Source organism: Hemiscyllium ocellatum, chromosome 5 (genome assembly GCF_020745735.1).
Source record: "Hemiscyllium ocellatum isolate sHemOce1 chromosome 5, sHemOce1.pat.X.cur, whole genome shotgun sequence".
NCBI lineage: Eukaryota > Metazoa > Chordata > Chondrichthyes > Orectolobiformes > Hemiscylliidae > Hemiscyllium > Hemiscyllium ocellatum.
In genome coordinates this window covers 130,758,794-130,786,363 of record NC_083405.1, presented here as the reverse complement: position 1 = coordinate 130,786,363, position 27,570 = coordinate 130,758,794, and the positions used below count along the sequence as shown (strand labels likewise).

The following is a 27,570-nucleotide window of genomic DNA, read 5'->3' as shown; positions in this document are numbered from 1 at the left end:
ATCAAATCTGGGTAGTGCAGGTCAAAACAGTTGAGTTAGATGATCAGCCAGGTTCTTATTAAATGGGGGTACTGGCTTGGGGTGAATTATCTACTCCTACTATTTCCTATGTTCTCAAAGACTTCCTTCATCAAATAATTATAATGTTTAAAAGACATTTGGATAAGTGCATGAATAGGAAATAGTTTGGAGGGATATGAGCCTGGAGCAAGCAGGTGGGACTAGATTAGTTTGGGATTATGGGCTGGTTGGGCCGAAGGGTCTGTTTCTGTGCTGTATGACACTATGACTTTATGACCATGATCATCTGATTTGAGATTGCGTGAATAAATATGTAGCAAGTCGCCCTGCTTTTATTGGCTGTGTTAAAAATCACACATTACCAGATTATCGTCCAACAGGCTTATCTGGATGTGCAGGTCTTTGAAGCGCTGCTCCTTCGTCAGGTAGCTAGTGAGCAGCGCTCAGAAAGCTAGTGCTTCCAAATAAACCTGTTGGACTATAACGTATGATTTTTAACTTTGTCCACCCCAGTCCAACACCGACACCTCCACAATGTTTCCTGGCAACATCTCTTGGGTGTAAGATGGAGGACAGCGCCTCTGACTGTGTAGCCCTCCCTCAGCACAGCACTGAGAGTGACGGCTGAGGTTGTGGCTGGCGTGGGCTTTAATCTCACTGAGCTGCTGATTCCAGCTGGAGCCATTGACCAGAGGCTTGCTTTGGCTACAACAGCAGAGACATCAAAGCATTCTGACATTCCCTCAGAAATGAGGCAGAGAGAGAGGGTGGGAATCATGTAAATTGTAGAGGCCTATAGCACAGAAAAAGGCCTGTCAGTCCAAGTAAAATCACTGTACTATTCCAATCCCTTTTTCCAAGAGTCATGTAGACTCAAAAGGTTAGCTTGCTCTCTGTGGACGCTGCTTGACCTGCTCTGAGGGTGGTAGGGGCTCAGTGGTTCCCACTGCTGCCTCACGGCGCCTGGGACCCCAGTTCGATTCCAGCCTCGGGCGACCGTCTGTGTGTAAAGTTTGCACATCCTCCCCGTGTCTGCGTGCTTTTCCTCCGGTTTCCTCCCACAAACCGAAGATGTGCAGGTCAGGGTGGATTGACCAAGGGAAATTGCCCCATAGCGTTCAGGGACATGTAGGTGAGTTGGAGGGTAATAGGGGAGGGGAATGGGCCAGGGTGGGATACATTTCGAGGGTTGGTGTGGACTTGTTGGGCTGAAGGGCCTGTTCCCACACTGTAGGGATTCTCTGAACTCCAGCATTTGTCGTTTTCCGTCCAGATTCCAAGGTCTGCCGCAACTTGCTCCGACCTCATGCTCCTCAGTATCGCAATTACATATAAGAACATAATTGCACATTTAAACACTCCTTAAATGTTATGGAGGGTTTCTGCCTCTTCCAGGCTGATAGGCAGGCGAGGAGTGAAAGCAGGTAAACATAACGACGAAGGAAAGCAAAAGATTAACGTGGTCAGGTGTCAGTGCATTAACAGTCTCCTTAAGTAAATGATCACCAGAAAGTGGCATGATTTATGATTAAGCCAAACGCTGATTGCCTATATCAAAATATATTTCTCCCTCCATTGACATTTTGTTTTTGTTAACTCATCACTCACCACTGGCCAAAGGTTAAGGCCACCTATTTCGCTGGTTTTATTGTTCCCCGTGTTATCGGCTGACCCAGGATTATGACAGCTCGCACTCCCAGCTGCAGAGGAAGGCTGGGGCTAGGACAGACACAGTGCTCGCCACGCAACGCCATGGACCTGAGGGAAGGGAGCTAGTGGGACACCAGCTTGCTCCTGAGATGAAGACCCTCCTGTGGGGCTGCACCTTGTGCGTGGTCCTTCGTGCGGTTACTGTGAGTATTCTCTGCCACTGATACAGTGTCAGTTTCTCTCTCTCACACACACACACCTCCCAGAGCAGCTAAAACAGAGTTTGAGGGACTAGCTGTGGGGAGAAAGAGGCGAGAAAGGTTTTATTTAAACCTGTAAATCTTTTCTTCTTTTTAAAAAGTAATATCGGGGGAGGAGGGGGAAACCTATTGTCAAGAAATAAAAACACCTGGCTTTGCAAAGGACAAACATTGATAAAAGTTTATTGGTTGGCTGAACAGATTGATTTTACCCTGTCCATCATTGTATTTCGATCGGCTTGACTACCTGAAGTCAAAGGAAACTGAGGGGACTTTAGACACAAGTTTCACAAGAAGATAAACTTAGTCTGCAAAGGAATGCAGGACTTAGAAACTCTCGCTCTTCAGAGTAATGAGGAAGAAATGGACTGTGATGTTTTATTTTCACTTTGTGGTGAATAGAAAGTGCGACTCCGGGGACAGGCAGATCGATCGATCGATCATTTCGGGGGCAGGTTGTTAATGCGTTTTGGGTGATTTTAGTCGCTCGACAGTTTGTGGGGCTCCGTTGTTCCCACTGTGGACCAACGCCAAACCATTGCTGGTCCTGATGGCCCAAGTCTCGACACAAAATCGCGATATTGCTCTGACAAGGAGGGAGAAAGTGAGGACTGCAGGTGTTGGAGATCAGAGCTGACAATGTGTTGCTGGAAAAGCGCAGCAGGTCAGGCAGCAGGTCAGGAATATTCCTGAAGAAGGGCTCATGCCCGAAACGTCGATTCTCCTGCTCCTTGGATGCTGCCTGACCTGCTGCGCTTTTCCAGCAACACCTTTTCAGCTCTGACAAGGAGGGAGGCCATTTGGCCCACTCCAGTTCTATCATCTGGAGCCACTGTCCTGCCTTTCCCATAAGCCTTCACGCTGTTTCTATCCAAGTAATTATCTAACGGCCCTCAGGAAAGCCTCAGTTGAACCACGTTTCGAGGCAGTGCCTTCCAGACACTAGCTACTCGCTGGGTGAAAGGAGACAATCACCCCCCACCCTCGTCGCCCCTGCTTCTCTTGCACATCACTTTAAATGCACGCCGTCTCCCTCCTGTTCCTTTCACGAATGACAACAGCTTCTCCTGGTTACAATGGAAGTGAGGTTGGAAAAGCACAGCAGGTCAGGCAGTATCTGAGGAGCAGGTGTGTCAATGTCTCGGCCTGAGACCTTTCACCAGGTCTGACAAAGGGTGTTGGCCCAAAATGTTGCCTTTCCTGCTCCTTGGATTCTGTGCTATTCCAGCTCCACATCTATTGGTGCTGGCTTTCAGAACCTGCAGTCTTTACGTTCTCCCGATTGAATCTGTCTGGCCCCCTCATGGTTTTCAACACCTCGTCAGGATCTCCTCTCAGCCTTATTCCTTCTGGGAAGATCACCCCCAATCTCTTCCTTCTGTTATTAACCACGGGCTGTGAGTACCTGGTGAGACCTTCCTCGGACAGCGCTGACCTGTTCAGGGCCTGCCTTTAATTATCCAGGCCCCGACACCGAATCACAGCGCTGTCACTCGGCTGGAGGAGGCCATTAGGCCCATCATGTCTGCCCCAGCTCTCCATACAGACCCTGCTGAGTACCTCACTCGAACGAATCTGTTCTGGCAATTGATGTATCTGGGCCTACCACCCAATTGTGTTGAGGGAGGGGAGAGGATGGGAGGAAGGGCAGTTGGGGGGGCAGGGGAAAGAGGGTGGGGAGCGGATTAGGGAGTGTCAATTGCTCTGAAAGCAGCCGAATAGAGAGAGCGGTGGCACAGAGGCAGGAGGGTGATCTAGGAGGGTATCACTGAGGCAGGAGGGTGATCTGGGAGGGTATCACTGAGGGAGGAGGGTGATCGGGGAGGGTATCACTGAGGGAGGAGGGTGATCTAGGAGGGTATCGCTGAGGGAGGAGGGTGATCTGGGAGGGTATCGCTGAGGGAGGAGGGTGATCTGGGAGGGTATCACTGAGGGAGAAGGGTGATCTGGGAGGGTATCACTGAGAGAGGAGGGTGATCTGGGAGGGGCTGTGGGAGGTGGTGTGGGGGGGTTCATCGGGATCACATGCCAGAAGGATGTGGGGGCCACACCCTGGGCCTGGCAAGTGTGGTAGGGAAGCCCCTCTGAGTGGTCTTAGTTGGTGGCAGGTGGGAGAGGGTGGAGGTTGCCTCAATGCCCCTCCCCCACTCCCTAATCCACATTGTAAACATCCTACGGAGCTAATTTTGAGGAAAAGAGGTGGTGTATCTCCAGGTATCCAGGAAAGCATTTAAAACCTGGTTTAGGTGCTGTTCTGCCATATACTTGGACGGTGAGGACCCCTCTGTGCCACCCATGAAAGCCTGTGATTGGATGAGGACGGGGCGGATAACGCTCCTGCTGGACGTTTATTGGTGTTTCCCCCTAGTTCGGGATCATTGCCTGGAAGCTCCCCCTGTTGGAGTGTACCTGTGAAGGCAGGAGTCACGAACACTGCGATGCCTCCCCATCATGACCAGCCAGAAAGCTCACTGGATCGGGTCCCAATCAGGCCCCCAGGGGAAGGGAGGGGGGTGGGGGGAAGGTGGGGTCAGCACTGCAGAAACTCCCCCTCGTTAATGCCGTGGGGAATGGGCTCAGAACCCACAGTGAGAGATGGTGAAATTCACTGAGAAAGGGAAGAAAATCTGGGATCTAATGGTGACCAGGTAGCCATCGTTAGTTTGAAAAGAAAACCCATCGGGTTCATAACGCCCTTGAGGGAAGGAAACTGCCACCCTCGCCTGGTCTGAGAGAAAAACAAACTACAGATGCTGGAACCCAAAGTAGACAGGCAGGTGGTTGGAGGAACACAGTGTGCCAGGCAGCATCAGGAGGTGTAACCCTTCTTCAGGACTGAGGGTGGGTGCCAGGGGGACCTGCAGATAAAGGGGGTGGCAGAGGCAGGTGGTGAAGTGGGGATGGGTGACGACAGGTAGAGGGTACGACCTGGTTGGTCCATGGGAGGAACGAACCCGGTTGGGGTGGCAGTGGAAGGGAGGGGGAGGGGCTGGGAAGGGAGTCGGGGGGATGGGGAGGGAGGTTATTGGAGAACTCAGTGTTGAGTCCTCCTGGGCTGGAGGCTGTCCAGGTGGTTGATGAGGTGTTGGTCCTCCAATTTGTGGCGTGGTTTGTTGTGGCAATGGAGGAGGCCAAGGATGGTCATGTCGGAAAGGGAGTGGGAACGGGGAATTAAAACGAGCGGTGATTGGGAGGTAAGGTCAGTCCCTACGGATCCTTACCTGGTCTGGCCTACATGTGACTCCCAAACCATGGCAATGTGGTTACCCTCTGGACAATTAGGGATAGGCAATAAATGCTGGCGATGCCCAAGGCCCTTAAATGAATGACTAAAATTCCTTGAGGCCATTTATTTCCTTATTTCCACCTCCTCCCATCTTCTTCGCCTCTCCATCATGGGCAGGTTTTGTTTTTAACTCATTAATGGGATGAGGACATTGTTGGCTGAGCCCGCATTAAGTGCCCCTCCCTAATTGTCTGGAGGGCAGTTGAGAATTACCCACAATTCGTGTGGTTGAATTTGCCTGGGTCCTTTTGTATCTCGATGAGAGTGGTGCTGGAAAAGCACAGCAGGTCAGGCAGCATCTGAGGAGCAGGAAAATCAACCTTTTAGGCAAAAGCCCTTGTATCTAACTAATTATATTCAGGATATCATTCGCGACGGCTTCTCTTCCCACTCCACTATCTCTGTCAGCCACCCTCTGCCGCCACCAAGGATTAAGCCTTTGATTCTTCCTTCTGTACAGTTCTGGCCACCTCACTATAGGAAGGATGTAGGTGCTTTAGCGAGGGTGCAGCGGAGATTTGAGCTGAAAATGTGTTGCTGGAAAAGCGCAGCAGGTCAGGCAGCATCCAAGGAACAGGAGAATCAACGTTTCGGGCATAAGCTCTTCTTCAGGAATGCATTCCTGAAAAAGGGCTCTGGCCCGAAACGTCGAATCTCCTGTTCCTTGGATGCTGCCTGACCTGCTGCGCTTTTCCAGCAACACATTTTCAGCTTTGATCTCCAGCATCCACAGACCTCACTTTCTCCCTGCAGGGGAGATTTACCAGGATGCTGCCTGGATTGGAGGGCTTGTCTTAAGGAGAGGGGTTGAGTGAGCTGGGGCTTTTCACACTGGAGAGATAAAGGCAGAGAGGTTGACTTGATAGAGGTGTAGCTGGTAATGAGAAGCACAGATAGAATACATAGCCAGAGACTTTTCCCCAGGGCAGAAATGGCTGTCATGAGGGGTCATAATGTTAAGGTGATTGGAGGAAGGTTTAGGGGAGATGTCAGAGGTAGGTTCTTTACACCGAGAGTGGTGGGTGTGGTAGTGGTAGTACAGCCAGAGACATCAAGCAACTGCTGGATAAGCTCATGGATGGCAGTAAATTGAGGGGAGTGTAGGTTAGGTTGACCTTAGATTAAGATAAACGCACAGCACAACATTGTGGGCTGAATGGCCTGTGCTGTGCTGCACTGTTCTATGTTTCTCTTATACTGCTCCTCAATAGCATCTTCTAAAAACACAGAGCCAGGTTTCACTGGAATGTCGATGTCTCCCAGTTCTCCCTGACCAATAGCTCCCTCTCAGCCTCTCCTCTGTGGCAGTGTCATCCAGCTGCTCATCCCACATCTCATCACAACCTGGAAAATCCTTCAAGACCCTGATCTGAAGAAGGGTCACTCTCAATTCTCCAATTTCAAATTTCATGTTGACCTCGCTCTTTGTACACCTCCTCTGCAGCAGTGAGATTGTATTCCTCCCTCGGTTCTATCACCCTGGGATCTTTGTAGGTTATAAACTGCCTGTACTGCATACAGAACAAAACTTTTCACTGTACCTAGGTACATGTGACAAGAATAAATCAAATCAAAAGCAGATTCAAAGGGCCAAATGCTGCTCCTATCCTCGATATTTCTGAGGGAAAGGATACTGTCTTTTGAATATGATTTGGAGATGCTGGGTGTACAAATCACACAACACCAGGTTATAGTCCAACAGGTTTAATTGGAAGCACATTAGCTCCTTCATCAGGTGGATAGCTTTGAATAGCTCTGTTAAAGACGCTGAAAACGCAGGAACAGATAAGGTTTGAGAGTTGGTTTATCAGAGAGATGAGGTCTCAAATGAGACAGATGGTCTTTGTTCCTCCAAGAATATCTCATGCAGGAATTCTCACTGGCAGGGAATAAGACTTTCTGTGGTTTGCCAATAAGAGGGATTCAGAAATGACTGTGACAAGCTGGGGTTAAACAAGTCAGGTCAGTGACCGAGACGGAATAGCAGCACTGCGTGGTTTCTGGACGCGAGTCGAGCTGACTGGAATTGTCTCACCTCGCTTAGGTCATCGGGAGATTGCATCCGGAATGTGAAATTCTAACTGAGATAAAGAGAGATGAGGAGCAATGTTTGCAAAGCATTAAAGAGAACGGCAACGCTTCAGTCCAGGGTAAGCAGCTCACATTACTGAAGTTAATCAGTATTTAATTTGTTAGGATCGATGTGTGTAAACACGTGCCTTCGCGACACTGCTCTCAATTTTTCTGTTGAACCCAGCTCAGCATTCAGAGCCCATGCCTCCTCTTCCTGAACACAGGCTTTAAGCCAGAAGATCAATCAGGCTTTGTTTTCAAAGATGTTTGACACAATCTCAAACGGACCAATCCAAGGCTGAAAATGCTCAGCATCGGCGTTGGAGAGACAGCGGGGTTTCCGACTTCCCACACCGTTCTTCTGGAGATTTAATAGGAGTACACAGGAGAGATGGGGGGGGGGGGGGGGGGGGGGGGGGAGAGATGGAGAAGGGGGGTGTGGGAGAGATGGAAAAGGAGGGGGGAAGAGATGGAGGGGGGGAAGTGATGGAGAAGAGGGGGGAAGAAATGTAAAGTGAACAGAAGGCTATGGAGATTAAACAGTGAAGGATGGACAGTGAGACTGGAAAAAGCAAAACATACGTTCTGGGATACAAATTAAAAGAAAGCTCTGTTTTCCTCTTGCTCTGTTAACCCACTGAAAGTGCTCAGACCCAGTGGATTATTTTTGAAATGTGAACATTGTTGAAATGCAGGAGACACTGGAGACAAATGGTGTATAGCAAGCTCACACCCAGAGCGCGGGTTGAATGACCACTCTGCCCATGGTTTTATTGGTTTTATTGACTAATTAGTTCCTGCCGGCTGGGCCATCCTGAGAAGGTGATGGGGAGCTGCTGTCTACCTGCTGTGGGTGACCAAGACTTCCATGTTTTTTGAGTAGCCCAGGGGATATGGACACCTGCTTTTTTTCCTCAATATAACTCCATGGGGTTATTAGCATTCGGCAGAGAGGGGTCTTGGATTCCGGCCAAAGTTAGTATCTCTGACCTTGCAGCACCCTCAACATCACAGATAGCTCTCACTGTGGGACTCAGCAAGCCACCAGCCCTGAAGAGAGGGCCGAGCATATGAAATGCAGTCGTCCCTCTCCTGATCTCCCCCAGTATTCACTGCGGCGGCCTTCCAGAAATTTCCTTGGTACCTGCCTCATTCTGTGGCCTCGCCCAGATCGCCTCTCTCAGCGGCATCGAGCTCTCCAGGAGGATTCTGGGAGACTAATTCTCTGATCTCCCCATGGTGGGGAAAATGGGGAGGAGGTGGGGAGTTAGGGAGGAGATGGAGGGAATGATGGGGAGATGGGAGGAAGTGGGGAAATAGGAAGGATCTGTGGAGGAGATGGGGAGTAGATGTGCAGATGGGGTGGGCATGGGAATGATGGGGAGATGATGAGGAGGAGATGGGGAAATGGGGAGGAAATGGGAGGAGCTGGGGAGTGGGGAGGAGATGGGGAGTGAGGAGCTGGGGAGATATTAATCTGCCCATCCACCCTTTGGCCTATTCAGGCCCTATTGTTGCCCCTGATAAGCCATTCAATGATGAAAAGATGTGACTGATGTTAGACTGATAATTTCCTCCTGGTGGACTGGCAGAGCTGTGAGGAACCTGTTTATTGTAAAGTATGGAGTTCTAGGTTGCTATAACACTGCACATCTCACCTGGTCCAAGCTACATGTTACAAAGGCATGGATGAGGGTTTCAGTGACAGGGAGCTGAGGCTGATTTGGAAGTAGGCAAGGGAAGTAGAATTACAGAATCCCTAAAGTATAGGAAGAGGCCATTCAGCCCATCGAGTCTCCATAGACCCACCCATCCTACTCTATCCCCACAGTTACCATGGTGAGCCTACACATCCCTGAACACGACAGACTCTTTATTTTAGCATGGCCAATCTACCCTGACCTGCACACCTTTGGACTGTGGGAGGAAACCGGAGCACCCGGAGGAAACCCACACAGACACGGGGAGAACATGCAAACTCCACACAGACAGTTGCCTGAGGCTGGAATCGAACCCAGGTCCCTGGCGCTGTGAGGCAGTCGTGCTAACCACTGAGCCACCCTGATACCCACGTAGCTAGGACTTCATCTCTTGAGAACAAACCCAACACACGGGATGCTCGGAGAATCTCAGCTCGAATACCGGCGAACTTTACATGGTGTCAGCGTCCACCCTGCTGATCGCTGGGCTGTATGAGGCAGCCACCTTCATCGTTTAGGATTGGAATCTGCAGGGTCCACTTGCTATTGTCTCAAACGACACGTAGTTTGCTGCCCGTTAGTGACCGACGTACTGGTGACACTGATCGGCATTGTTAGGGAGATGGATGGCCCCTCAGTCTTACCCCTTTGACATCCTCATCCACCAAGGTCACATGACATTCTCATCGTGAGGGCTGCTTCAGTCAGGCACCCCTCAGAATTAATGCTTTCCACTGCTTGTGCACTCTCATAGAATCTGAGAGAGAGCTGCGCGTGATTAAATGGATTGCTAACCGATTTACCCAGCATGCCTTGCTTCACTCTGTTGTCTCTAGGTTGCCAGGCCGTATGGGATGGTGTGTTGTGCTGGCCCTACGCTGCTTATGGACAGACTGTCAATGTATCCTGTCCAAGGATCTTCTTACAGTTCCACCCAACTTTAGGTAAGATGCAATCTAAGAAGAGCAGTTATGGTACAGGAGGAGGCCATTTGGCCCATTGTGAGTGGTGCTGGAAAAGCGCAGCAGGTCAAGCGACATCTGAGGAGCAGGCCTTCACTGGTTCTATGACCCTAGTGCCAACCTCCTGCCTTTGTCCCATATTCCTGATGGAGAAAGTGAGGATTTCAGATGCTGGAGATCAGAGTCGAGAGTGTAGTGCTGGAAAAAGTTAAACAATCCTTGGATAAGCACATGGATGATGATGGGATAGTGTAGGGGGACAAGCTGAGAATAGTTCACAGGTTGGTCCTTCTTGATGAAGGGCCTGTTTTGTGCTGTATTGTTCCATGTTCTAAATGCCCAGCAGCTCAGGCAGCATCTGAGGGAGCAAGAGAATGTACGTTTCTGCCAAAAGCCCTTCATCAAGAAGGATTTACGCCTGAAACGTTGATTCTCACCCTCAGATGCTGCCTGACCTGCTGGGCTTTTCCAGCACCACCCTCATATCCCTGGCCACTATTTCTGTCCAAATAACCATCCAGTCCTCTCTTGAACATCTCCACTGACCCTGCTTCCACCACCTTGTCAGACACAGCATGCACACCCAAACTGCTCGCTGGGTGAGAAAGGTGCTCCCTTTCCCTTGCTCCATCTGCACACCTTTTTAAATCCATTCCCCCTGGTTGTTACACCCTTTACGAATGGGAACGGCTTCTCCCCCCATCTCATGAATTTGAAAGCCTCCTACTTACATTGATCCAGACCCTTTAACAGGAAAATGCCCCGTGGAGTCTTATAAAACAAAGGTGTGACACTTGGCTCTGTGAGGAGGCATTAGCTCTGATGACTGATAGTTTGATCGGAGAGTAGGTTTGATATTGTGTCTTAAAGGAGGGAGGCAGAGAGGTGTCGGAAATGAATTCTAGAGGTTGAGAAATAATACAGTCATACAAGTTAGAAACAGACCCTTCGGTCCAACCCGTCCATGCTGACCAGATATCCCAAATTCATCTAGTCCCATTTGTCAGCATTTGGCCCACATCCCTCTAAATCCGTCTTATTCATATACCCATCCAGATGCCTTTTAAATCCTGCAATTGGCACAGCAAGGTTGCTCAGTGGTTAGCACTGCATCCTCAGTGCCAGGGACCTGGGTTCGATTCCAGCCTCGGGCGACTGTCTGTGGGAGTTTGCACATTCTCCCCGTGTCTGTGTGGGTTTCCTCCCAGTGCTCTGGTTTCCTCCCACAGTCTAAAGACGTGCAGGTTAGGTCAATTGGCCATGCTAAATTGCCTGTCGGGCTGTGTAGGTTAGGTGCATTAGTCAGGAGCAAATATAGGATAGGGGAATAGGTCTGGGAGGGTCACTCTTTGGAGGGTCGGTGTGGACTTGTTGGGCTAAAGGGCCTGTCTCCACACTAGTCTAGTGTGGCATTCTAATTCTAATTGTACCACTTCCTCTGGCTGCTCATTCCATACCCATTACACCCTGTGCATAAAGAAAGTTGTCCCTTTGATCCTTTTTATATCTTTCCCCTCTCACCCTAAACCTATGCCCTCTAGTTCTGGACTCCCAGGGAAAAGCCCTGGTCTGTTTACCCTATCCACACCCCTCATGATTTTATAAACCTCTTTAAGGTCACCTCTCAGCCTCCGATGCTCCAGGGAATAAAGCCTGTACGAATTTCTATGAAATCCCTCCCTCATTCTCCGAAACCTCAGGGAATATAGTCCTGAACAATCAGGCTCTCCTGATTTATCAGCCCTGCTATCCCAGGATTCAGAACCAGAGTCATAATCCTCAAATGGAACAGTGTGGGGAGGGAGAGAGTATGTTTAGGTTTTTGTCCCTAACTTTAGCAAACTTGAATTTTCTTCTGAAAGTATGTGCAAACATCAAGGGCCAAGATCATTCTGGAAAACTGAAGGATAGACTTAGACAGACAATGTGCATCCTCCTGTGGACCAGTGATTGAAGGATAGAACAATGAGTGGTGTTGCTGACTAATTATGTTAATTATTCTCCAAAGATAAAACCTACGACAAATCCAAATGACAGGCAAGGAATCCTGCTCTGTGCTGGAGAGCTATTGGAAACCTAACTCCAAATTGATGTGTTCCTTCTACGTGTGCTCTGTTCACTACATGCCAAGCCTCAGATACCATATGCTCTCTTCCTCCTGTTAGGCCTCAAGCCTGTCTTTTATTGAGCAAAATAATCCGGACATGACCGGCACGCCATTACAGAACAGTGCAGAATTCATGAGTGTTCAAAAGAATGTTCTGGAATCCTCTTGCCTGCATGGGTTGGGGATGGATCCCCACAGGAAGTGCACTCTCTAAGTCTTGAACATAGAACAGTACAGCACAGGAACAGGCCCTTCGGCCCACAATGCTGTGCTGACCATGATGCCAAATTCAACTAGTCCCTTCTGCCTGCCCTTGGTCCATATCCCTCCATTCCTTGCATATGCTTGTGCTTATCTAAAAGCCCGTTAAATGCTCCTGTTGTATTTGCCTCCACCCCCACCCCTAACAGCGCATTTCACACCCCTACCATTCTGTGTAAAAAGAACTTGCCGTCATACCTCCTTTGAACCTTCCCTCTTTCACCTTAAATGCACGCTGTCTAGTTTTATACATTTTAACTCTAGGACAAAAGATTCTGATCGTTAACCCTATTCATGCATCTTATAATTTTATGGACTTCCATCAAGTCTCCCCTCGGCCTCTGCTGCTCCAGAGAACCCAACATGAGTTTTTCCATCCTCTCCCTATAGCTGATACCCTCTAATCCAGGCAGCATCCTGGTAAACCTTTTCTGCACCCTCACCAAAGCCCTCACACCCTTCCTGTAATGTGAACGCAATACTCTCAGTGTGGCCTAACCAAAGTCTTATAAAGTTGCACCAGGACCCCTGACTCTTGAACTCAATTCCCCGACCAATAAAGGCAAGCACGTCATACTCCTTCTGGAGATGCTGCAGAGTTTTATGGAAGGATGTTTAGAACCAAGGACATGGAATGTTGTAAATATAGGCACCAACGGGGAATATTGAAGGGGGTATCACCATAGCAACACTTTAAGGCTCCTGCCATTATCTGAGAGTGAAGGAGATATGGACAATAAAGACTAGAGGCTTTCATATCTTGGAAACAAAAATATATCTTTGCCCTTTGATCACAGAGAGCTCCACCACTGCTGTGGTTTATATGTAGAGAGTGAGGGACCATTTTGAAAATAAAAATCAGACTTTGTATATCAGTCCTTCTTGTTGCTAGGTTACCTGATGACGTCAGGGACACCAAGTGCACCATGGGTATTTCCACGCAATTCTGGACCAATTTGAGAGAATGTTCAAAACCGTCTGGCCCTGGGTGTGTGGCAGGGATGGATGTTTGAGGGGAGAGGCTGATTGATTGTGGATTTTCAGTGCTGGAATCTTTCATGCTACTGACATTTTAATCTGTTTGCCAGGCACAATCACAAGAAACTGTACCAGTGCAGGATGGTCCGTCCCATCACCAGCAAACTTGACCACTTGTGTAATGGACGCACCAGTACTGACAGCTGAGGTGAGTGTCTTTTCCCTGACCTCTGAACGTAGCCTTTCTGGCACAACCAGTTGGTCCCCAGCACAGAAACTATCCAGAGAAATCAGGATGGCATTCCTTGCAATAATGCCTCCTCATCCTCTTCAAGTGTGAAGACATCAGAGAGGTCAAGAAAGGCAATGGGGATTTCGGCCTAGTTAACTTCCATTCGCCTTCCATAGCTCATTCCCATTGGCCAGCTGCATGCTCTTAAAGGGACTGCCGTGGTTCAAGAAGTCAGCTCACCACCACCTTCCCAAGAGAATGGGCAGTTCTCTCATGGAATGATAAATGCCAGTCTAGCCAGCGAGGGTCGTATCCCACGTGTGAATTAAAAATAAACTTTCCCCTGAGAAGGTGGTGGTGAATGCCGGAAATCAGAAACGCGAACAGGTATTGCTGGAGAAACTCTTCTTCAGTGAAGAGAGAGTAACAGAGTTAATGTTTTTCTCTCTCTCTCTCTATCTCTCTCTCTCTCTCTATCTATCTCTCTCTATCTATCTCTCTCTATCTATCTATCTCTCTCTATCTATCTCTCTCTATCTCTCTCTCTCTATCTATCTCTCTCTATCTCTCTCTCTCTATCTCTCTCTCTCTCTCTCTCTATCTCTCTCTATCTCTCTCTCTCTTTACAGATGCTGTCTGACCCCCAGTGAACTCTCCAGCATTTATTATTTTCAATACCATTCCTCAGAACCTGTTGTGACTTGGGTAGAGGTGGTGACTGTGGGCTGGGAATCACAATGAATAGGTAGAAAAGGATTGTAAATACAATTAAGGCATATAACTCGAAAGCATTAGAAAGATTTTCCATTACCTTCATACCTTGGTCCCTGTAGACTGATGGATGCAGATTAATTGCTGTGATTATTCACCAGCTCTGATTACCATTGGCTCATGGAATGAAGCCAGGATTGTAGATAGACCTTGTTCTTTAATTATTTGCCTGCCGATTCCTTTGTTCCTATTTGAGTATCACCCATCAAAACAAAGAGCAGTATTTACATTGCTTGTTCCATGTGGAGCTGTTCTCTGAGAGAATGAAACCAGTGATTATTGGATTGATACCAAGGTCAGTCCAAAAGCTTCTCAAAGACATCTGCATCTTTATGAGGTCTTTCTGGCATTTTCCGATGTTTTCAACACTCTCCTGACAGAACCCTAGCTCTGATTCATCGTTTGCACAATAAACTAATCCTGAAAGTACCAGGGCACACATAATAAATGCACATAATTAATTGAAGGTGAATTAGAGTTAGAATTATGATTAGGGATAAGCAACAAACACTGGGATTGCCAGCAATGTTCAAATGCCCCTGAAATAAGGATAGGAGTAAATTGCTCAAGCTGATAATTTTAGAACCAGGGGAGATTTGAGCAGGAGTAGACCCCTCTACCCTGCTCCTTCATTCAATATGATCATGGCTGATCAACTCTAATCCCATGCTCCCCCCCATGTTTTAGAATCAGCTTTCTTGTCACATGAGTACAGTGTAAAATTTACAATTGCCTTCTTAGGTAAAAAGATGCCGAGGCACAGTCTAAATATAAATTCTTCGGGAAAAAGAATTCAAAAAAACAAAAAAAAAGTCCGACAATACAGACTTTCAAGAGGACAAAATCATCGGAATAAATTTGAAAACTAAAGAGATAAATTCAGAATAACAGTCACAATAGTACAAAAAAAAGAAATTTAAAAAGAACAGAATTTAAGATAAAGTCTACTTCATGGCCCTGGGTATGATGACACATATCCCTTTTGTCACTTTAGCCACAAATAGCTATATTGACCTCCATCTTGAAACCGCAATGCTTTGACCTCAACTACTTTCAATGGCAGGCTCCCAATCCTCTGGGGGAAGAAATTTCTCCCCATCTCAGTCAGAAAAGGTTTATCCCACATCCTTAAACTGGGACGAAATAAAAACCGAGAGGACTGCAAATGCTTTAAATCAGAAACAAAAACAGAAATTGCTGGAAAAGCTCAGCTGGTCTTTTGGTTGGTCTATTGTTAAGGTTCACTTGAGAATGGAACTTTAAAAACGTTCTGCGATTTACAGATGAAAGAAGTGAAACCAACATGGTCATTCTAAAAGATGAGAGACTTAACGAACAATCCAGGCCTTTTTCAACGTATAATTTCAGTTAAATCACACTGTAAATGTTTGCTATAAATTCTGTGCCTTACGATCTTATGCTTCCCAACCACCTGATGAAGGAGCAGCGCTCTGAAAGCTAGTGCTTCCAAATAAACCTGTTGGACTTTAACCTGGTGTTGTGTGATCTTTAACTCAGCAGGTCTGTGAAGAGGAATCAGAGTTAATGTTTCTGGGCTGGTGACCTTTCCTCAGAACTGATGGTAGCTCAGAGAAAGTTGGTTTATATGCAGAAGATAAGGTGGGGGGAGGGGGGAAATTAACTACTCCCCATTGTTATCCTTTAACAGTCCCCATTAACAGTTATTCACCCACCTAGCTGGATCATTACCCACTCGTTTGTCTGTCCAATTGTTCTTCTGTTTGGGTTCTATTCCCATCCATTGTTTACTCCTCACCCTCTCCCCTACCCTACCTTCTGCGTATAAACCAACGTTTTCCCAAAACATTAACTCTGATTTCTCTTCCCATATGCTGCCAGACCTGCTGAGCTTTTCCTGCAACTTCTGTCCTTAAACTGTGACCCCTGGTTCTCACCTCACCCCCCACCGTGGGGAACATCCTATCTGTGGAGAGAGTGAGGACTGCAGATGCTGGAGATCAGTTGAGAGTGTGGTGCTGGAAAAGCGCAGCAGGTCAGGCAGCATCCGAGGAGCAGGAGAGTCGACATTTTGGGCTAAAGCCCTTTGTCAGGAATTCTGATGAAGCGCTTATGCCTGAAATGTCGACTCTCCTGCTCCTTGGATGCTGCTTGACCAGCTGTGCTTTTCCAGCACCATACTCTCGACCCCCTACATCCTTTCTGTGTCTAATGTTTCCAGTCCTGTCAGATGTTTATAGGTTTCTGAGATTCCCCCTCAATCTTCTCAACTCCAGAGAATACCATCCTAACCCACTCGATCTCTCCTTAAGTGTCAGTCCTACCATCCCCAGAAATCGATTTGGTCAACCTGCCCGCGTTCCGGAATTATCAGTCATAAATGTTCAGCTCTGCCTTTATGTCCAAGGGGAGGTGCTGATGTCTGATCCATGACCATGGGATGCATGCATCCTTCAGAAGTTAATTTCACCAGGCGCCACCTTGGTGGGGGCATTTAATACCCACACAGGGGCAAGCAGAGTAGATGGATGTTGGCATCAACCAGAGACTAACGCTGTCATGTTGCAGTGCGAAGTTAAAAATCACAGAACAACAAGTTATAGTCCAGCAGGTTTAATTGGAAGCACTAACTTTCGGAATGTTGGACTGGGGTGTACAACACCCCATTCCTGATGAAGGGCTTATGCCCGAAACGTCTAATTTCCTATTCCTTGGATGCTGCCTAACCTGCTGTGCTTTAACCAGCAACATGTTTTCAGCTGTGATCTCCGGCATCTGCAGACCTCATTTTTTACCCGAAGGTTTAATTGGAAGACAACCAACAGATGAAGGAGCAGCACTCCGAAAGCTAGTGCTTCCAATTAAACCTGTTGGACTATAACCTGGCGTTGTGATTTTTAACGTTGTACACCCCAGTCCAACACTGGCATCTCCACATCATGACGCTGCCCATGGATCAGCTGCCACAAAGTTTGATTTGACCAGCTCCATTTGATTTATTGCTGGTAATATGTACCAAGGTGCAGTGAAAAGTGTTGTTTTACGTGCGACACAGGCAGTTCGTACTGTACAAGTGCATCAGGGTGACAGAACAGCGTGCAGGATACAGTGTCGCAGTCACAGAGAAAGTGCAGAGAGCGAGAGAGATCAATGTTAACATTTGAGGCAAAACTGAAAGAACTGCAGATGCTATAAATCAGAAAGAAGAGCGGAAGTTGCTGGAAAAGCTCAGCTGGTCTGGCAGCATCCGTGAAGTGAAATCAGAGTTAGTGTTTCCGGTCCACTGACCCTTCCTCAGAAGCTGCCAGACCTGCTGGGCGTTTCCAGAAAATTCTGTTTTTGTTATTGACATTTGAGAGATCGGTTCAAAACTCTGATAACAGGAGGGAAGAAGCTGTTCTTGAATCTGTTGGTATGTGTTTTCAAACATTTGTATCTTCTGCCTGATGGAAGAAGGTGGGAGAGAGTATAACCGGGGTGGGAGGGGTCGTTGACGGTGTTGGCTGCTTTCCCCAGGCAGTGGGAAATATAAATGGAGTCAATGGATGGAAGGTTGGTTTGTGTGATGGACTGGTCTGTGTTCACAACTTTCTGTAATTTCTTCCCGTCCTGGGCAGAGCAGTTACCGTACCAAGCTGTGATGCATCCAGATAGAATGCTTTCTACGGTGCATCTATAAAAAAAATGGAAAGAGCTCATCAGTCACTGAGAGGCTAGCTAGCAAATGATTTCTGTTCCAATTGTCTCCAGAATTGTTTCAAGTTGCCCATGTCTACAGGGAACGGAATGGCAGGTATTGAAGGATCTGGTTGGCTTGGGTGAGTTGGACTGTAGGGTCTGTTTCTGTGCTGTATGAATCTGTGCTGTATGACTCAGGGATGACTTAGTCCTGGCCTCTACACTAATCAGCGCAAGAGCTGTCGGCATGGACCCTGACTAATGGTGGTTCCTGTCAGTGGAGTGATGTGGGCCAGTGCATTGAATTGAATTTATTGTCATGTGTACCGAGGCACAGTGAAAAGCTTTGTCTTGAGAGCAATACAGACAGAGTTAAGTAGCGTAGATAGTAAATAATAGGTAAACAGCGGTAAAACTAAAGACACAGGTACAGGTGAATGTTAAGGGTTTGTGAGTCCATTCAGTATTCTAACAACAGTAGGGTAGAAACTGTTTCGAAACCGGCTGGTGTGTGTGTTCAGGCTTCTGTACCTTCTCCCCAATGGTAGAGGTTGTAGAAAAACATTGCCAGGGTGGGATGGATCTTTGAGAATGCTGGCGGCCTTTCCTTGACAGCGGGCCTGGTAGATGGATTCTATAGATGGGAGGTTGGCCTTTGTGATTATCCGGGCTGTGTTCACCACTCTCTGTAACCGTCTCCGATCTTGAATGGTACAGCTGCCATACCAGGTGGTGATACATCCAGACAGAATGCTCTTGATGGTGCAACTATTAAAGTTGGCAAGGGTATTCGCCGTCACGCCAAATTTTCTCAGCTGCCTGAGGAAGAAGAGACATTGTTGGGCCTTTGTAACCAGTGCGTCCACATGAAGAGTCCAAGAAAGCTTGTTGTGGGTGACCACTCCCAGGAGCTTGACACTCTCCACTCGTTCCACCTCTGTGCTGTTAATGTGTAGGGGGGCATGAGTAACATCCCGCCAAAAGTCAATAATGAGTTCCTTGGTTTTGCCGGCATTGCGAGCTAGGTTGTTCCCAGTGCACCATGTTTCCAGGTCTTCCACCTCCCATCTGTAGTCTGTTTCGTCGCCATTTGAGATTCGACCAACTATGGTGGTGTCATCAGTGAACTTGTAAATGGCATTAGTCTGGTATTTGGCGACGCAGTCATGGGTATACAGTGAGTACAGTAGGGGGCTGAGTACACATACCTGGGGGGCTCCAGTGTTGAGTGTTAGTGAGGATGAAATATTGTCCCCAATCTTCACTGATTGTGGCCTGTGGGTCAGGAAACTGAGGATCCAGTTACACAGAGTGGGGCTTAGTCTGAGATCACTAAGTTTAGTAATCAGTGTTGAGTGTTGACTACAGTTCAGCCTTCAATGAGTAGAATTCTTCTGTAGCGTTCTTGGTGTCAAGATGTTCTAGGGAGGAGTGAAGGGCGAGTGACATGGCATCTGATGTGAATCTGTTGGTCCGATAGGCAAATTGGAGTGGGTCAAGAGTAGTGGGGAGTCTGGAGTTGATTAATGCCATGACCAGCCTTTCAAAGCACTTCATGACCACTGAAGTTAGGGCCACTGGGCGTTAGTCATTGAGACATGCTGCATGAGCCTTCTTAGGCACAGGGATGATGTTGGCCCTCTTGAAACAGGCAGGGACAGTGGCCTGCTGCAGGAAGAGGTTGAAGATGTCTGAGAAGATCTTTGCCAGTTGATCTGTGCATACTCTGAGTGCACGGCCTGGTACTCTGTCTGCTCCCATCACTTTCCTTGGATTCACACGAAGGAAGACTGATCTGACCTCTGATGCAGTGACTGTTGGGATAGAACGTGTCGGAGTAGGTGTTACCTCTCCGCCGAAATTCTGCTCAAAGCGAGCAAAGAAGGCATTGAGACGATCTGAGAGGGATGTGTCATCGTCTGTTATCCTGCACTGCCTCGTTTTAGAACCTGTGATGTCATTCAGTCCTTGCCATAGTCGTTAGGTGTCTGTCCAGCTCTCTAGTTTGGATCGGTATTGGTCCTTGGCGTCTTAATGGCTCTGAGAAGGTCATACTTGGATTCCTTATATTTGAGTGGGTCTCCTGATCTGAATGCCTCACACCTGGTGTTTAGCAGGTTCTGTATGTCCTGATTCATCCAGGTTTCCTGTTGGGAAACGCCTGGACTGACTTCCTCTGTACGCAGTCCTCCACACACTTGCTGATAAAGTATATGAGGCAGTGGTTATCATTATGGGAAGATGGAGTAAGCTGAAGGCAGTCCAGGGATTAGAGTGAAGTAGGAATGTAAACTGGAATCACACAAATATTAATTTGCAGAAGGAGCCATTTGCTCTATCCTGACAGTTTCTTCTCTGCCAATTGGCATAAATACTTAGTGCCTTACTCTGTAAACCTGCAGATTAATTCCTTTATGAGTTGCTCACAGACAGAGGTGAGGTAGTTTGCTCCCTTTTGGTCTGCAGCATGAACAAAGAGAGGGTGACACAGAGTAGGGCAAGCTGCTGGAAGAAGGAGGAGGAGGAGGAGCAGCAGCAGCATGTCCGTGAGAGAATGTCTCCTTTATCTTCCTGCTCTGTCTGCTTAGGTTCAAATCCTCATGCCTCAAGGGTCAGGTTTGGCAGGAGTAACAGCCAAAACATGAAGCAGCCATTAATGTTGTCTTTCGCTTGTAAATTCAAATAGACTGTAAAATGAGAGGGAGCTTTCCTCTGGCTATCCAATAACTGGACCCAAGGATAAGGGGAAGTGGTGGTGGAACACATCTGTCACTGGGTTAATGGTCTGGGGGCTGAGGCTCTAAGGTCAGGGGCTAAAGCCATACCCTGGCAGTGGGTGCAATTTCATAGAGTCCCTGTGGTTCAGTAAAGGGCCATACAACCCAAAAAGTCTACACTGACCCTCTGAAGAGCATCCCACTCAAACCCACCCCTCCATTTCCCATGTCTTGTCCGTCTAGCCTGCACATCCCTGAACACTATGGGCAATTTAGTATGGCCAATCCACCCTAACCTGCACATCTTTGGACCGCGGGGAGAAAGCTGGAGCACCCGGAGGAAACTCACGCAGCCACGGGGAGAATGTACAAACTCCACACAGACAGTCACCTGAGGCAGGAATCGAACCCGGGTCCTCTGGCGCTGTGAGGCAGCAGCGCTAACCACTGAGCCTCAGTGCTCGCCCATTGAGTTAAAATTTGATTAACAAACTGGGAGTTGAAATTAGGGTCCGTAATGGTAACTGTGAAACTATCATTGATTTGTTATAGAAACCCATCTGATTCACTAATGTCCTTCAGGGAAGGAACCTTCCATCCTTACCTCGTTTGGCTTACACGTGACTCCACTCCTGCAGCAATGGGGTTGGGTCCCAACTCCCCTCTGACATGGCCCAGAAATCCACTCAGGTCCAGGGTATGATGATGGGCAGCAAATGCTGGCCCTGCCTACATCCTGTGAAATAATACAGGAGAAAAGAGAGGGAAGTGTGTCAGTGGGTGTGGGGCATGCATGAGTAATTTGCCGTGTAGTAGTACACAATAATTGTGCTGCAGAGAGAGTCCTTCAGCCCATCATGACTGCACTAGCTCATCTCAGTGCCAGTCTCAGTGCCAGTCTGCATAAGATAGCACAATGTTTCAGCCCAAATAATCACCTCTTTAATGACACACTTGGGGAACTGGAGGAACTGTGTACTGTTTGCTATCAGAACAGTGCCTTTGTAGAAAGTACCATTGAAAGATAGAACATTTTAACTATTTAAAATTTAAGTTGCCAACAAAACAGTGTTTGCTAATTCGAGTTTTGGTTTAATGATTTGTTACAGTGAAAATTCCCATTGAAATGTGCAATCCTTTTCTGCTAATGACCGCAAGTTCACAGTTCACTCTGTCAAACCTCTGCTCAACACTCCCGGCTGGAAAGGGTAAAATCCCAGTTACTTCAGTTTTTGGATGTGACTAAAGTCTCTTGTTACGGTTCCAGTAAACCTGTCCCTACAGTGTGGAGCCCAGAATTGATCACACCACATGTACTGTTCCAGCTGGATCTAACCAAGGCTTTAGCTAGCTTTCGCATATCTTCCTCGCTTTTTTGCACTTCAAGTCTTTATTTATATCCAAGAAGGCTGGAAGCCATTTCAACAGACTTCTCGGCTTATTCCATTGTTTGTGACGCTCTGTTTCCGCATCTCCTGCCTCATTCTTCTGAAGAAGCTGAGCAGCTTCTGATAGTTTCCCCAGCTTGTCTGGGTCCTCAGTCACGATGATGATATTCCCTACAATGTGGAAAGTGGCCCTTCGGCCCAACAAGTCCCCACCGACCCTCCAAAGAACAACCCACCCAGACCCATTCCTCCATTTACCCCTTCACCTAACACTACAGGTAATGTAGCATGGCCAATTTACCTGACCTGCACATCTTTGGACTGTGGGAGGAAACCGGAGCACCCAGAGGAAACCCACGCAGACACGGGGAGAATGTGCAAACTCCACACAGTCAGTCGCCTGAGGTGGGAATTGAACCCAGATCCCTGGCGCTGTGAGGCAGCAGTGCTAACCACTGAGCCACCGTGCTGCCCCTTATGATTGTATGCAATGATGGAGCAGATTCAGATGGGCTGAATGGCCTACTCTAATTCTGATCTTCCTTGTCCTGAGCTCTGTTCGTATTCTCTTCATTTTTAGCTTTTGCCTTTTGGATCATCAGCAAATCTTATCATTATGCCTTATACTGCACACCCAGGCGGGGGTGAGGGTGGGGGTCTGGGCACACACTGGTTACTGTCCCTGTGCCCGAGACAGACGTTCCTGGATCAAGACCCACTCCAACACTTGTCAGCCAAGGAAGGAGTGTTCAGAGTGAGGGAGAAAGTGAGGGCTGCAGATGCTGGAGATCAGAGCTGATAATGTGTTGCTGGAAAAGCGCAGCAGGTCAGGCAGCATCCAAGGAGCAGGAGGATCGACGTTTCAGGCATGAGCCCTTCTTCAGCCCTTCTTCAGTAGTGTGGCCAAACAAGTTGAGTATCAGTTTTGTAAATCCTTCCAACAGGTCTTAAAGGCAGTCTGGAAGAGTGGGAGAGATTCCTGGTCAGCTAAGTGATAGAAAGGATGTTGGAGCTGCTATGATCACTTGTCATATCTCCAGGGAATAGAGTCTATACCATCACTGTCCATGCAGAGTCATAGAGATGTACTAAAGTGAAACAGACCCTTCGGTCCAACTCGTCCATGCCGATCAGATATTCGAACCTAATCTAGTCACATTTGTGAACACTTGGCCCATATCCCTCCAAACGCTTCCTATTCATATATCCATCCAGATGCCTCTTAAATGTTGTAATTGTACCAGCCTCCACCACTTCCTCTGGCAGCTCATTCCATACATATACCACCCTTTGTATGAAAAGGTTGCCCCTTAGGGCTCTTTTATATCTATGTTTCCCCTCTCCCCCTAAACCTATGCCCTCTAGTTCTGGACTCCCCGACCCCAGGGAAAAGATTTTGTCTATTTATCCTATCCATGCCCCTCAATTTTGCAAATCTCAGCCTCCGACGCTCCAGGGAAAACAGCCCCAGCCTGTTCAGCCTCTCCCTATAGCTCAAATCCTCCAACCCTGGCAACATCCTTGTAAATCTTTTCTGAATCTTTTCAAGTTTCACAACATCTTTCCACTAGGAAGGAGACCAGAATTGCATGCAATATTCCAACAGTGGCCTAACCAATGTCCTGTACAACCATAACATGACCTCCCGACTCCTGTACTCAATGCTCTGACCAATAAAGGAAAGCATACCCAACGCCTTCTTCACTATCCTATCCAATCCACCTTCAAGGAGCTATCAACCTGCACTCCAAGGTCTCTTTGTTCAGCAACACTCCCTAGGACCTTATCATTCATTGCAGAAGACTTGCCCTGATTTGCCTTTCAAAAATATCTCCAGGCAATGGGGCCCGAGCTGTCACTGTCCACATCTACAGGCAATGGAGCCTGTACCATCACTGTACACATCTACAGGCAATGGAGCCTGTACCACCACTGTCCACATCTATAGGCAATGGAGCCTGTACTGTCACTGCCCACATCTACTGGCAATGGAGCCTGTACCGTCACTGTCCAATCTACAGGCAATGGAGCCTGTACCGTCACTATCCACATCTACAGGCAACGGAACCTGTACCATCACTGCCCACATCTACAGTTAATGGAGCCTGTACCATCACTATCTACATCTACAGGCAATGGAGCCTGTACCATCACTGTCTACATCTATAGGGAATGGAGCATGTACTGTCACTGCCCACATCTACAGTTAATGGAGCCTGTACCGTCACTATCCACATCTACAGGCAATGGAACCTGTACCATCACTGCCCACATCTACAGTTAATGGAGCCTGTACCATCACTATCTACAACCACAGACAATGGACCCTGTACCGTCACTGTCCATATCTCCAGGCAACAACATGCCTGGAAGGTTGCACGTTGCTACAACAAGATCAGGCCCCTTATTGAGCTGTAATATAGCCCTCCCACCATGTGTTAGTGATGAACACTCTGTCACTAATGGGATGGTGTGGGGTGAACTGGCGGACCAGAGACTTTTTCCTCATCAACCAATTCTGACAATATCCCTGAAATAAACAGCAATATTGCTCTGATACCTCCTTCCGTCCTTGAGAATAAAACTTCATGTTTATTTGGAGAGATCCTCCCGTCTCATCAATGAGTCTCTGAGTTTAGAATGATGGGGGGGGGGGCGGAATCTGACTCAAATATATACATTTCTCAACAGGCCTGAGCAGACCTGAATTAGGGAGGGTGTTGCCCCGAAGTGGGAAGTTGAGAACCAGGGGACACCGTCTAGGGGGATTTGGGTAGACCATTCCAGACTGAGATGAGGAAGCATTTCTTCACCTGGAGGGTAGTAATCTTGTGGAAGTCCCTGTCACAGGAGGCAGTGGTGGTCAAGTCACTGAATACATTGGAGAAAGAGATGGATCATGTATTAAAATACAAAGGTATTGAGAGGCATTGGCAGCACTGGGAGGCAGTGGCCTAGTGGTATTATTGCTGGACCAGAGCCCCAGGTAATGATCTTGGGACCTAGGTTCAAATCCCATCACAGAAGGTGGTGGAATTTGAATTCAACGAGAACCTGGAATAAAGAGTCTGATGGTGATTGTAAATCCGATTGTTGGGAAAACCCATTTGATTCACCAATGCCCTTCAGGAAAGGAAACGGTCATCCTCACCTGGTCTGGCCTACATGTGATTTCAGATCCACAGCAATAAGGTTAACTCTTTACCGCCAACAGGGCAATTAAAGATGGGCATAGATACTGACCTGGCCAGCGATGCCCTTATCCTGTGAATGAATGAACAATAAAAGTAGGAATATGGTATTGAGATGGAGGATCAGCCATGATCATATTGCATAGCAGAGCGCGGGCTGAATGGCCTAGTCCTGCTGCTAGTTCCTACATTTTTTTTGCTAGCTTGGTACGTTGTTGATGGTTTCCGACGTTGTCCCTCCACAAAGTGAGGGCCCTGGACATGACTCAGAGAGTCACATGGTCACTTCACGCCCAATGCCAGTCAGTGATGAGAGGTTGGGGAAGATGCGAAGATCCCTTATTCCCTGGTGAAGATCTCGGGAGTGGGGAAGACTGGCGAAGGCCTGAGTCATTTCCGTCTGCAGCTTACTCGCTTCCTTTTCTTCGGGAGGGATTCCAGCGCACGGTTCATTTTGCCACATTCAGGCTGCGTTAGCTCTCCGACCTTCTGCACTCTCGGCTGTGCGCAGCGGTGGGGCTGCTGCCCACGAACACGGCACTTCCTCTACTGAAGGGTGTTGTTGTTGTTGAGAGCCTGCTGAATCCAGTGCTGTTTCCTTCCAGTGAGTCTGTGTTCTTTCAGTGTATTTTTAGTGATGGTTTTAACACGACGAGGAAGCTGTGAACAGCACTCCACTTTATTGTGTACCTTCCCAAGTGCTCATTATTGGAGAGACAGTGTTATTCTTTGGCGGAGATCTCTCATTTATAAATGCTGCACAATCACAGGTTTATCCCTCTCACATCTGAAACGTTCCAATCGATGCAAGCCACTGTTTCAGTTCACAAACAACACGGGAACAGAACTATCCAACCAGCCCCACCATTCCACACTATTGAATCAGATCGAACATTTCAATATCTTTTACTATTCCCATTCCCATTTCTCCGTACTCCGTGGGTAAGTCATAGAGTTGTACAGCACAGAAACAGACCCTTTGGTCCAACTCGTCCATGCCGACCAGATATCTTAAATTAATCAAGTCCTATTAGCCAGCACTTGACCCATATCCCCCCAAACCCTTCCTATTCACATACCCATCCAGATGCCTTTTAAATGTTGCAATTGTACCAGCCTCCACCACTTCCTCTGGCAGCTCTTTCCATACACGTACCACCCTCTGTGTGAAAAGGTTACCCCTCAGGTCTCTTTTATATCTTTTAGGAGAAAGTGAGGACTTCAGATGCTGATGATTAGAGTTGAGAGTGTGGTGCTGGAAAAGCCCAGCAGGTCAGGCAGCATCCGAGGAGCAGGAAAACCAACATTTCAGGCTCCTTGGATGCTGCCTGACCTGCTGGCTTTCCCAGCACCACACTCTCGGTCCCTTTTTAAATCTTTCCCCTCTCACCTTAAACCTATGCCCTCTAATTCTGGACTCTCCTACTCCAGGGAAAAGACCTTGTCTATTTACCCTATCCACGCCCTTCATAATTTTATAAACCTCTATAAGGTCATCCCTCAGCCTCCGACGCTCCAGGGAAAACAGCCCCAGCCTGTTCAGCCTCTCCTTATAGCTCAAATCCTCCAACCCTGGCAACATCTTTGTAAATCTTTTCTGAACCCTTTCAAATCTTTGCTATAGAAGGGAGACCAGAATTGAACACAGTATTCCAAAAAGTGGCTTAACCAATGTCCTGTACATCCCCAACATGACATCTCAACTTCTATACTAGATCAGAAACCTATTCATTTCTACCTCAAACATTTAGTTTGATTTGATTTGATTTGATTTATTATTGTCCCATTTTCCATGTTACAGTGAAAAATATTGTTTTGTGTGTTATTCAGATAGGTCACACCTTACAATAAGTACATTGGCAATATAAATATGAGGGTAGTAGATAAATGTGAGATGCTGTGTTTTGGAAAGGCAAATCAGGTCAGGACGTCTACTCTCAATGGTAAGGTCCTGGGGAGTGTTGCTGAACAAAGAGACCTTGGAGTGCAGGTTCATAGCTCCTTGAAAGTGGAGTTGCAGGTAGATAGGATAGTGAAGAAGGCGCTTGGTATGCTTTCCTTTATTGGTCAGAATATTGAGTACAGGAGTTGGGAGGTCATGTTGCGGCTGTACAGGACATTGGTTAGGCCACTGTTGGAATATCACGTGCAATTCTGGTCTCCTTCCTATCGGAAGGATGTGAAATTGAAATGGTTCAGAAAAGATTTACAAGGATGTTGCCAGGGTTGGAGGATTTGAGTTATAGGGAGAGGCTGAACAGACTGGGAATGTTTTCCCTGGAGCATTGGAGGCTGAGGGGTGACCTTATTGAGATT

The 27,570-nt window shown here is 47.6% G+C and overlaps 1 protein-coding gene across 1 annotated transcript in view; it reads left to right on the top strand.

The window, feature by feature from the left end:
* The window catches only part of LOC132816246 (growth hormone-releasing hormone receptor-like), a 105,125-nt gene that overhangs the window by 30,356 nt on the left and 47,199 nt on the right, over window positions 1–27,570 (top strand). Inside the window, exons 2-5 of the mRNA XM_060825742.1 lie at window positions 1,698–1,874; window positions 7,262–7,367; window positions 9,827–9,934; window positions 13,409–13,506. Coding sequence (XP_060681725.1) covers window positions 1,698–1,874; window positions 7,262–7,367; window positions 9,827–9,934; window positions 13,409–13,506 — 489 coding nt within the window. The remainder of the gene's footprint in view (window positions 1–1,697; window positions 1,875–7,261; window positions 7,368–9,826; window positions 9,935–13,408; window positions 13,507–27,570) is intronic.